Genomic DNA, 11,456 nt, shown 5'->3' with positions numbered 1-11,456 from the left:
CCTAGCCTTTTTTCAATTGGATACCAAAAGTCTGTCCAATCATAACAGCGGATTGGCTTAAATAAGCCAATCATATCAGTTCACCTCAGCCAATCACAATATTCCAATATTACTTCGAAGTAGTAACAGCCAATCCAAGAAAATGTTCAAATCCGGATAATTTGGATCCGTGTCAAAGATATCAACATGAGCGCCGTGGTCGTGATCGCCGTCGTCGGCGCTGGGCGCATGGGCCAGATCCGACTGGCAGGGCTACAGTCCAGTCCCAAGATGAGAGTCGCGTACGTCATCGACGAGAACCTTCAGCAGGCGCAGACACTTGCGGCGCAATTCAACGCCACTGGAGTCAAGACTCTAGCGGAGGCCTTGCATGACCCTCAGGTGAACAACGAATGATCAACCCCATCATGTAACCACGAGGGGTAGGTCACTGCAGTATGGATTTCCACTCCAACTTTCACACACCTCGAGCTCATTCGGGAAGCAGCTCAAGCTGGGAAAGCCATAGCCGTCGAGAAGCCAGTGGCAGGGACACTCGCAGACCTCGATGCCGCCTACCAAGGTACTGTACATACGCCGTGCACAATCTAGACCTACATAGGCAATAAACTCTTTCATATTTATACATTAGCATGCCAAGATGCGTCAGTTCCTCTCTTCTGCTCCTTCCAGCGCCGCTTCGATCCGCATTACGCTGCCCTACGAGATGCCATCACGTCAAACTCCATTGGCGCCATCCAGTCCATCCAAACCGTGTTCCGCGACCACCCGTGTCCCCCCGTCGAGTTTCTCAAGGCTGGCGGCGACCCTTTCCACGACTTGGCCGTCCATGATATTGACTTTGTCTGCGATGTCTTGAACGAGTACCCATCGCAGGTGCTGGCCTTTGGCACGAGTTTAAACGCGGCTCTCCGTGATGCTAATGTGCGTACCACACTATTTACGTGTCAACTTGCATATATTCGTGCCCAAACCACACTATTTACATGCCAACTTGCATTTTCAGATCACGTACTACATACATAGGTTATGGACAAGGCGTCCGTGTGGCTGCAGTTCCCGTCCGGCGTCGTGTGTACGATGGACCTGGCGCGGCATGCCAGCTACGGCTACGACCAGCGCATCGAAGTGTTTGGTGAACTTGGGATGCTGGACGTGCAGAACCTGCACAAGACGGCGCTGCGCCAGTCGTCGGCCGCAGGAGTGACCGAAGCGCCGTACTTGCACTCGTTTCCCCAGCGATTTCGAGATGCATACGAGTTCGAAATTGACCATTTTGCCAGCATCGTACTGTCCAACCAAGTGCCCAGCGTCACGTGGAGAGCTGCTCGCAATGCCACGATAGTCGCCGAAGCCTGCCGTCAGTCTGCGTCGCTCCGGCAACAGGTATGTGGTGAAGACAGTTCAAACTTGTGAGATTCATAGCATGGTGGCCGTGCGTGCGTAGGTGACTGTTTCGTACGACTAAGTGCATGTTTGACGGGAGGCAGACCTGGTGCTTTGATGTTGCCGTACGTACACCCCTGGCGGTGGCCCTTGGGTTTCGATTATTCTAGTACAAGCATAAACAATGAGAATCGAATAGATCGAGTATAGGAGTAGTGTCCCGCTTCTCGGATGGGCTTGTGCTGCCCCTTCGGTCCGTTGCCTGCTCGAATAATTGTTCTAGTATGTCCAAGGAGCCGGCTCACTGTTGATTTATGTATGTGTCTATGATAAAGCGCTTCCAACGACATGAGATAGGAGAAATTGATAGGTACAGATGGGGGTTCGCGGCGTGCGCTAAAACGACCTGAAGCTAGCTAGCTACTAATGAACGTTCATATAGTAAACTCTCGTCTGTATGGTTCAAATAGTGGACTGAAGCCCCTATGAGATTTTACTAAGTAGACACACTATGCCTGGCCTGTGGTGTAGGATAAAGCTTGCTGGAGGCTCTCCCAGTGGCAGAAGGCTGTTGGTATGAGCTCAAGAAATCAAGTTCATATGTTACTTTACGTTGGTCCAACACTCACAAGTTGAATTTGATGAGCGCCGACGCTACGGCGAGGACAAAGTAGGCGGCTATGTACCAGAAATGGTTTCCAACCAACCCGAGCATTCCAACCGATGGCGATCTTGAGCATGCGACACTGGCATGGCGGCAGCAGCAGCCCTTGGGTTTGCGTTCTATACAATCATCAGCAAGGGGAGGTCAATAGGATACCTACGTTTTCTTGTGCTGCATAGCCCAGATGCAACGCCTCTGGCGGAAGGGCACGAGTATTTGCCGCGTCGCGAAGGGCCATGCTCACAACTTCTCGGCCCAAGTTGAACTGTGTCGCAAGTGCCTAGTCAATAAAGAAACCAGGCACTCGTGACACAGTTCAACTTGGGCCGAGAAGTTGTGAGCATGGCCCTTCGCGACATGGCCAATATTCGTGCCCTTCCGCCAGAGGCGTTGCATCTGGACTATGCAGCACAAGAAAACGTAGGCATCCGATTGATCCACCTTGTTAGCGACATGAGGAAGGGGGAATTGATAGGTCAACGTACATCAAGAGAACGATGGGGGTTCGCATCGTGTGCTAAGACGACCGCCAGCATCTGAAAGTTCATGGGCGCCATTTGGCAAATTTTGGACTGAGGCCAAAAGGCTTGGTTGCCTCAACCTGTTGCAGAGGTTTTGACAGCCGAGAACCGTAGAAACCATTTCTTTCGCGTCAAAGCACAACATGCAACTTCAGTGGTGCAAGGAGAAGACAAGTCAAACATGTGAGATTAGCAATACGTTGGGAAGTGCAAAGAATCATCCGGATGTTGAACGAGAACTCCGGACGACGTTGAAGGACAATTGCAATCGACACATGTGCGTGCACATTGACGCCAACCATGGACCATGAAAGGGACGTTCGTCATTGCATGTATGCAGAAGAGAAGAAGTGGATTCAAAGTAGCTGAAGCCATTCACATGAGTTGTGAAGCAGTAATATTCGAGCCTTCTATCCGTGTTCGCTAATCTTTTGCAAACCGCCTTCGCCGTCGCCAAGACCGACGGCCTGCAACTTTGACAGTAGGGAAGGCCACCAAAGGGATGGCTAATAACGTTAGTACTTGTGCTTCATGGCAGTCTGGAGCTTCTTGACCCACACGGCGTTGGTCTTGTTGGACTCGGCCGTGAGTAAATACGCGCGCTGTTCGTGCTGGATGAAGAGGACCGTGGGTTTCTTGGTCTGGGTTTTGCGGTGGTGGTTCAAGCCCTGCAGCAGCTGCACTTCGCTGGCATGGACCATCTTGAGCGTTTCAAACGCCAGCGTCAGCCCATAGTGCCTATCATAGATAATAAGAGGAGTTGCACACAAACTTGCACACACACACACACGTACCTGTAGATGCGAAACGTGCCGTCCGCCAAGACGCACCAGCGACTGTTGCCCTTGACGCTGTCGATTGTGTTGATAGATTGCATGTACCCGCAGTAGGACCCGATTTCGCTAAAGTGGCGAATTCGAATCGACAGCGTCAGTTCCTTGTCCAGCGACCCAATGTCTTGAATGCGCATGAGCTGGTGGTGACCAATCTTTGGGATGATCTGCCCAAATATAACGCCACTATCATCTTCCCCTATTGAAACAACAAGTGTACCTCCAACTCGGCCTTGAGTTTGAGCTCCAAGTTGGCTCCGTAGCGCCATATTTCAGTGCCGTTGAGTCGCACGGCGCCTTGGCCGAGGAAGAAGTTGTTGGGGCCGTTCTTGCTGAGCACGGTGAAGCACATGAGGACGTTGCCGTTGACGCCGGGCACGAAGATCTCTTCGTTCCACTCGACGTCGTCCGACCCCCGCTGGATCTCGCTCTCAAAGCAGAACCGCTGCGCGTCGTCGTCGTGGTCCTCCACGATGTTCAGCACAATGTATGGATTGCAGAGAAACCCGTTCGGGAGCCGCGTTTCCCCGTCCTCCCCCTCCCCACAAGGGGGCACAGAGTCCCCCTCCACTCTACCACTCCCCCCCAATTGGAATCCTTTTATAGAGGAAGAGTTCAGTACCCCAATCCCCGCAACCGCAACAGCTCGACGGTATAAGGCCGAATGCGCAGGCGTTGCATTTCATTGAAGGCATTGCGGGCCAGTTTGCCTGATAGGTCATGACGAGTGGAAAGAAGGAAGGTAGGGGGAAGATGGGATGGGATGGTACCTCGAATGCGGGCCTGGATGCGGACGGCGCACTCTCTCTTCTTGGCAAACAGCTTGGCCTCCTTCACCATGCGCGTGTACCCACAGATGAGCAGCGCGCACGACGTCTCCTTCTTCTTCAGGGCGTTATGGCGCTGCGTGGCGATCGTCGTGTCGTACTCCTATAGGGTGGTTGGAAATATATTATATATATATATTCATGGTACCATTTGAAGGTCGCCTTCGCAAGCGATGCAAATCCACTTGTTGTCGTGGTTGAAACAAGTTGGATACCGCTGCGCCACGTCCTTCCACGCGGCTATTATCCATATCACATAAATATATATTTGTTATATATTTGAATAGTGTCATACTGAGATAACATGCTGTGTGGGCAATGACATTGCATCTACAACCACCATAATCAACTCTAGTAATTAATAGATCTCTGTAACCCGTACAAGGAGCAGGCCAAGTCCCCGCCATCTTTGCAGCAGTATTCGCATCTATGAGGGATAGTATTTAAGGCCATGCTGTTGTGAGTAAAAACATACTACGTAGTAATTGTATAAAATACTTAGTAATTTTTACTATTTCTTTTAGACCCCACCTGGCATTATGCGCCCACTTGTCGGCGTCAAAGGGTGTCCTAGCGATGGCGAGCGTGGAGGCGTCGACGCCGTCGTCCTTCAGAACTGCCCCCAAATAGTAAGTTGATTGATTGCTCTTTGAAAGATAGAGTTACATGACAGGTCCAGGGGGCGATGCCTGGACAGGGCCAAAACGGCGTCGCGACGTAGCCGAGTCTCGCGCTGGAGCTTGGGCAGCGTGTTCTCGCCAATGGTGAACCGCTTCCTCGATCGCCGGAACGCATCTACCCCACACATGACGTTATACATGACGTAGTAGTTAGTAGTTAGTTACCGATGGACTCAAACCTTTGCAGCAGTGGTCCAATGTTCTACCAACACTTGAGAGGATACACAGCTGAAGACACCACGTCGTACCTCGTGCACAAACGCGTCGTTGATGCTGTGCTTGTATAGCTGCGCCCACTTGGACCGGTCGTGCCGGGTCTGGTTGGTCACTGCGATGGTAAAGTCGTCGTCGTCGTCCGCGTCCCTTCGCCCCTACAGTGTAGGCATGTCCTGTGAACTTGACAGACAGTCGTGGACTGCGCACCGCGGGCGGGGGGCGGATCGATAGGCTCGGCAACGACGCGCTGCTCTTCATGCTGATCAAGTCCAATCTAAATTTGGGCCACATGCCCCGGGGTATACGTTCCACATTGGTTTACAATTGCACCTATCCTACGAAAGGGGGCGTGCTCACTGAGCCCTTCCTCAAGAAGATCATCGATGACGACAAGACAAGGGTACTCAAGGGCACACAGGCCTACTCCCATGACAGCGCGGACACTACTGAGCCGCTTTGGAAGAGCTGAAACGTACGTCCGATATGGTGACGATATTACAAGAGCCTGATGCAAATTGCACTTCTTAACAGCCAACTCCTACACACCAAGCCGAGTACATCCATCCACCTTCACTAGAGTTGTCGTGGTTTCCTATGCTTATGCCTGTCGCTCTTTGAAGCTGCCAACACGGCATCGCGACATATTACTGTACACTAGTATGGCTATTACTATTACTACCTAGTCATTATGACAAGGAACTTTCATATGACATGCATAAACGTATATATCTTTCTATTAACGTGGCGAAGGTCGTTTTGCCAATTGTTCGCGAATGTACGACGAACTCAGCGTACTGGCATCTGTTCGACGGCACACGTAAATGTTCAGCGGGTGGAGTCCTCTATCGGCGCGAATGGCGTTGATCTTGACCGCCCCGAGCTGCGTTTCCGTGGAGACGACGATGGCCGAGATGTCGGCAGACGTAATGGCGGGGCCGAACGGGTCGTCGATGGTGATGATGGTCGGCGCAACATGGGGATGCACGTCGCGCAGGAAGGCTTCCACTCGGGACTTGCGCTCTTGAATGGACTCGATCAGATGTCCCAAGCTCTTCTTCTGCAGCATATGCGGCGCTGTGACCCCAATGAGCATCCCATTGTCGGCCAATGCAGCGCCAAACGACAGAAGTTTCTTGTGTCCGTTGTGGAGGTGGTCAAAGGTGCCGCCAATGACAACGAGCGACTCCTTACCTAGTCGTCGCGTCGGATCTTCGAGATAGATAAACGTCGTTGCATCGACACTTCTGTCGACGATGTCATTGAAAGGGAAAAAGGCGATGGGAGATGAACCACGGCCGTCGTTGAGCACCGCCACGTCCATGTCCTCGTATGCGAAGGCGGCAGTTAGGTCAGGCCGGGCGATGATGTCCTTCCATGACTGATCGACGCTGCTGACCACGCGGATGTCCAAGTCATGCTTGTTCGCGACGCACGCTGCGTTCCATAAGATGTTGTACAGCTCGCCCAAGTACCGCAGGCGGTCGCTAGAGGACGAACCGTCGTCCTTCGTGTCGTCCACAAAGACATACAGCATGGAGTCCACTTTGGCAACTGCCGTCTCCACCAACACATCGTTGCGAAGGATGTGGAGGAAGTCGTCGTGGGGATTTCGGAGGTACAGGACTCCCACACGAAGTCCAGGTGCAGGACGAGATCCATGCGTCGTGTGTTTCCTAGAAGCTTTGCGGATCTGGAGAGCGGAGTAGACGCAGAGAACGGCAGCGGCGGCGGTGTACACGCCCGTCGAGTTCACCCAAGAATGCCCCGTCGTCATGGTTGTCGTCAATCAAGTTTCCATCCAGCATGAAAATTCAAATCTCCACCAATGGGATGTGTGCAAATGGTTTATTTTAGCCAATACAAATTGTGTTTAGCGTCTTTGAAACGGCGAATGCAATGTCGGTGCCATGGGATGCACGGGGTACGGTCCATCATGCCACATTTGATGCAGGTCTCCCGAGACGAAAGCTGCGATGGAGATGCCGCCCAACGTGCACGGCACGAGGTAGAGGAGCGCCGGCTGCCCCATCTCCATGACCACGACGGCGACGTTGGCGGCCAAGAGACCGAGTCAGTACCCAATGCACGTGACGACGTAATATCGATGAAAGCAGACGTCTGTTTGCTTGACGTGCACTTCGCGGGCGTAATCGAAGCGCAGCGCAAAGCAGAGCAAGAGGCCGGGGAGGACGATGTCCCCGAGCACGAGCATGGCCTGGCCGCCGCGCCAGTCGTGGAACCGCGGGAACAAGAGCAGCATCGGGAGCGGTTGCGGGTCCAAGCAGGCGTCGAAGGCCGGGTACCGCTCGCAAAAGTCCACGCCGGGGTAGCCGCTTTTGGAGCTGGCACTCTGGCCGCCGGTGGCGACGTCCATGACCGACCGACCAAAGAGCAGCGGCGTCACGAACACAAAGAAAATGTCGTAGAAGAAGGCGAGGACGAGCAGCACCGACGCCACTTGGAGGGTGGGAAGGCGGATGGTGCGGAGGAAGACGAAGCAGAGGGCGATGCCGAAGGCGTCTTGGAGGAACCAAAACGTCGACCGATCAACGTACCAGAGCACGACCAGCGCCGCGGTGACGAGAGTGGCCACGACGTCCGGGATCTGCAAGGGGCCAATGATAGACCGACATCGGAGGACGTCTCATAGCAGTTGCCAGTTTGGTGGCGCTACTCGTCTCAAACATGCCACGTTACTCGAGTGTCTTATCAATCATTGCATTCATGTAAGTTCGAATCAACATAAGTAGCGTACGAGTAATATAATGTAAGTTACAGTATATTACCAGGTACTATGCGTTATGGTTTACATGTTTGGAATTGTGTGCCCTCTAATTGGATTCCATTTGAAATTTTGTATTCTAAAGTACTCCTAATGTGTGCGAATACCCTAATTTCACACCTGAAATGTCCATTCACTTTCGGACAGAGGTAGTAAGTACTACATTTACTCCAGAGTATCGATCGGTGTTGTATAGTAAGTCCATTTATTTGGCTTCGTCTTCGAATCCCATTTGTGCATCATGTTATTCAGCCAATCAAAAATCAACCCATATATCTTAACAGCCAATCACAAACAACCATGCATCCAAAAGGAGTCCAAATTTCCAATACTCCATCAGGTATATAAAAAGTGTTTAGAAGGGGTGGTGCTTGATGTTAGCGGTGGGCGGGGTCAAGGCCATGGCTTCAAATCCGTTGCCCGGAGCTGGTTGCGTCTTCTTCTTGGATGCGAAGAGCGCGACGGCGACGACGGCCGCGGCGGCGAACGCCCCTCCGACCACGCTCGACGAAGACGTCCCCTGCGTCTGCGACTGAGGAGCAGACAACGATGACGTGGCAGCGGCGCACGACTGCTGGGCACCGGGGACCGGCGGCTGCGAGTTTGCAAACGCGGCGTCCACCGGGAGCGCAAACACGGTGGCCTGCGCCGACACGTAGATGAATCCGTTGCCAAATGCGATGGTGTGGATCTCCGCCGTGGCTTCGAGCCGCCCGAGCAGCGTGCCTGCCGAGTCGAACACGAAGATGTTGTTGCACATGGCCACATACACAAATCCCTCGGCGTCGACCTTGACGGACGTCGGGTACGGGCGCCGACACGCGACATCCGCCAAGGTCGAAGTCCCGCGGACGTTGTACGTGTTGTTGGCAAAGTCGAAGAACCGGCGGGCGCAGTCCCGGGTCCCGTTGGGCAGCAGCTTGTACGCTTTGACGTAGGGCTGGGCAGCGTCGGCGTTGGTGACGTACAAGATGTCTTCGTCCGGGGAGAATGCGAGGCCGCGGGGTCGGGTGAGCGCCGCGTCGAGCAGCTCCGTGGTGGTGTCGGTGCGGAGGAAGACGCCGTTGAAGGGCAGGTCGCGCTTGGAGTCGAGAACCGTGAGGTTGGTTGAAAAGAGCTCGTCCACCGACGACGCCAGCGCGAACGGACTGTCGGTGAAGAAGAGGTTGCCGTTACGGGTAAACGTGATGTCCGTGGGGCCGTTGAACTTGCGGCCGCGGTACCGGATGAGCCAGTCCAGCACGCGGCCGTCGCAGTCGCCGCCGTCCTGGCCGATGTAGTTGATCTGACCGATGGTGCGACCGCCGGTACGCGCAACGTACACCTGCTTGGTCAGGGGGTTCACGCTCAACCCGCCGCAGCCGGGTAGCAAGACATCGTCGCAGCCGCCGGGGCCGGCGTTCTGGGCGTTGCACCCCGCCGTCACGGACACCGTTGCCACCGTGACCGTGGAGTCGTAGCATTTGCCTTGGACGTCGGCCACCTTGGAGCCGCTCTCGGTGGTGCTCGACGCCGAGTCCGCCGCCGTTTCGGACTTGTACGACACGATGCTGTTCGCCTTGGCGTTGCACATGAGCAGACCCACGGTGACATCCTCCTGAGTGAGGAGGCGGCCGCCACCCATGGACGGACGCGCGTTGTCCTCGATGACGTTAATGGTGTCGGCTGCGGCGTAGTTGTTGAGTGTGTTGTCCGGTCCTGTTTGGGCGTTGTTGTCCTGTACTGCTTGGGCTTGTTGACGCAAGATCGTGAACAAATCCACCGGTTGCTTCTTCGGCGCGACGCCACCCTCGACTTTGTTGGACGAAGGAGTAGCTGTGGACGAGGGTGTGGCGGTCGTGGGCGCATTAGCGGTAGAGGTTGTGGAAGGGACGGTCGTGGCTTGAGATTCGGACGAAGTGGGTGGGACTGGAGCCACAGTGGTCTTTGACGGGGCAGGTGTCGGTGCCGAGGTCACGCCTGGAGCATACGACAGCGGGAGGTTGTTGCTCGAGGACGACGCTAGGACCAAGGGCAGTAAGTTGTTCTCGTACTTTTGATACAAGACGCCAGTCATCTTCAGCCCTTCGGCGGCGATGGACGCAGCAACCAAGGCGGTAGTCAAGAAGAGCTTCATACCGGAGAAGGTGAGTTTGGAAATGCTCAGTGCTCGGTTTGTTGCTGAACGCAATCGTCGGTATTAAAATTTGTCGACGTTGTTACAGGTATTCAGTCAATTTAAATAATTATTGTTTGTCGAGGAATGAATGCAACATGGCTCAGCGCCGCTTCCTTCATAAATTCGTCGATTTGACGACTTCCTTCAAAATTGTGCCGTTGGGTCCTAGACCGATATTCAGTATATGAAGGCATAATAGAAAATGACCAAGTAGCCACGGAGTATCGACATGACTTTGTTGTGTTTTCGTCACGTTCGCTGCTCTTGATGTTAGGAAGACAGACAGAGAATGCGATCGCGCACATATTGCGCATACGTATCCCACTGAACTGGATGTTTCTCTTGACGGCCAGCTGCTCCCATTAATTTGCATCAAATTTCCTGACTGCTGCATTTCATTCCAGAGCCTTTTGCACTTGTGAATGGGAACACAAACTACTAATGTACTGTATGGCATTACTGGAATGGTGAGTGATTCATCTGAGGCGATGGTTTGTATCATGCATAAATCGCTGTTCTGAACCACATCAATTAACATGTGTCGTATCCGAAACCGGAAATACAGTGCGATTCCACAAATTTTCCCTTTTCGCATCAGACATACAATTTGACTTACTATTAATAGTACTATTAATAGTAGAAGTGACTTCAACACCATAGATTGTGCACAGTAACAAAATTACACAGGTTAGAAGAAAATAGAGAGTAAACAACTAAAAAAATTCATACTACCTCTGTCCGGAAGTAAATGCCTCAAGCAGAATATTTGGGAAATGAACATGATAATGGTCAAATTATTTGAATCTGAAAGTACATATGTAATCCGCTCAAGAAGGAGCTAACCAATCAAAGTGATTCACACCAAACTTCACCCAATCATGAAGACTAAGCACGTTTAAAGGATCAATACTTTACTCCATATGTAATGGACATATCCGGATATCCGGATATCATTGCGTATTGCAGACTTGTCCGTAGAAATGGACCAACAACCACATCAAATTCAAAATGGGCGCGAAGAGAAACCTCACGAACGATGACCGTGCCGCAGTCCTGCAGCACCTCCTTGCACGACTGCTTGACCACAAGCACCTCCCCCGTGGAGCTTTCGTTGACGTTGCTGCTCATTTTGGGGTCGATCGGAGCACGGTACGCCGGATCTGGAAGCGTGCTGGTGTTGACCTTTCCAACGCTACGCGCCCATGCAACAGAGTTGCGTCACGAAAGAAGGGTCACTGTGGACGGAACTTGAAACACAATGACGTTGCGGCCCGGCTCCAACAAGTACCCAAGGCTCGTCGCACGACTTTCCGATCCATCGCCGCTGCCATGGACATGCCCCGATCAACCCTGCACGAGTACTACCGCCGCGGCATCTTCGTCAAATAT

The 11,456-nt window shown here is 53.0% G+C and overlaps 6 protein-coding genes across 6 annotated transcripts; 1 reads left to right on the top strand and 5 right to left on the bottom strand.

Moving 5' to 3' along the window:
- Window positions 1-159: 159 nt before the first annotated feature.
- Window positions 160-1,604, top strand: H257_01586 (hypothetical protein). The gene is made up of 5 exons (XM_009824855.1): window positions 160-381; window positions 427-562; window positions 632-924; window positions 1,027-1,386; window positions 1,448-1,604. The coding sequence occupies exons 1-5, from the start codon at window positions 187-189 to the stop codon at window positions 1,466-1,468; spliced, it is 1,005 nt and encodes a 334-aa protein (XP_009823157.1). The 5' UTR covers window positions 160-186; the 3' UTR covers window positions 1,469-1,604.
- A 407-nt stretch (window positions 1,605-2,011) lies between these two features.
- H257_01585 (hypothetical protein) lies at window positions 2,012-2,607 on the bottom strand (the record flags this gene model as incomplete). Its single annotated transcript, XM_009824854.1, has 4 exons — window positions 2,012-2,040; window positions 2,094-2,169; window positions 2,211-2,330; window positions 2,536-2,607. 4 exons carry the CDS (start codon window positions 2,605-2,607, stop codon window positions 2,012-2,014), a joined length of 297 nt encoding a protein of 98 aa, XP_009823156.1.
- A 299-nt stretch (window positions 2,608-2,906) lies between these two features.
- H257_01584 (hypothetical protein) lies at window positions 2,907-5,403 on the bottom strand. The gene is made up of 13 exons (XM_009824853.1): window positions 5,335-5,403; window positions 5,160-5,282; window positions 5,077-5,113; window positions 4,898-5,026; window positions 4,763-4,847; window positions 4,614-4,658; window positions 4,527-4,561; window positions 4,380-4,471; window positions 4,175-4,334; window positions 4,027-4,114; window positions 3,625-3,976; window positions 3,366-3,571; window positions 2,907-3,309 (listed from the first exon to the last, which is right to left on the bottom strand). The coding sequence occupies exons 1-13, from the start codon at window positions 5,383-5,385 to the stop codon at window positions 3,087-3,089; spliced, it is 1,626 nt and encodes a 541-aa protein (XP_009823155.1). The 5' UTR covers window positions 5,386-5,403; the 3' UTR covers window positions 2,907-3,086.
- A 261-nt stretch (window positions 5,404-5,664) lies between these two features.
- On the bottom strand, window positions 5,665-6,936 carry H257_01583 (hypothetical protein). The gene has a single exon (XM_009824852.1). It carries the CDS (start codon window positions 6,899-6,901, stop codon window positions 5,864-5,866), a length of 1,038 nt encoding a protein of 345 aa, XP_009823154.1. The 5' UTR covers window positions 6,902-6,936; the 3' UTR covers window positions 5,665-5,863.
- Window positions 6,937-6,997: 61 nt separating this feature from the next.
- H257_01582 (hypothetical protein) lies at window positions 6,998-7,814 on the bottom strand (the record flags this gene model as incomplete). Its single annotated transcript, XM_009824851.1, has 3 exons — window positions 6,998-7,147; window positions 7,244-7,732; window positions 7,755-7,814. The coding sequence occupies 3 exons, from the start codon at window positions 7,812-7,814 to the stop codon at window positions 6,998-7,000; spliced, it is 699 nt and encodes a 232-aa protein (XP_009823153.1).
- A 274-nt stretch (window positions 7,815-8,088) lies between these two features.
- On the bottom strand, window positions 8,089-10,080 carry H257_01581 (hypothetical protein). The gene has a single exon (XM_009824850.1). It carries the CDS (start codon window positions 10,023-10,025, stop codon window positions 8,265-8,267), a length of 1,761 nt encoding a protein of 586 aa, XP_009823152.1. The 5' UTR covers window positions 10,026-10,080; the 3' UTR covers window positions 8,089-8,264.
- Between the last annotated feature and the right edge of the window lie 1,376 nt (window positions 10,081-11,456).

This window comes from Aphanomyces astaci, assembly GCF_000520075.1.
Source record: "Aphanomyces astaci strain APO3 unplaced genomic scaffold supercont1.2, whole genome shotgun sequence".
NCBI classification, from domain to species: Eukaryota; Oomycota; class Saprolegniomycetes; order Saprolegniales; family Verrucalvaceae; genus Aphanomyces; species Aphanomyces astaci.
The sequence above is the reverse complement of the archived record's forward strand: the minus strand, read 5'-3'. Positions and strand labels throughout refer to the sequence as shown.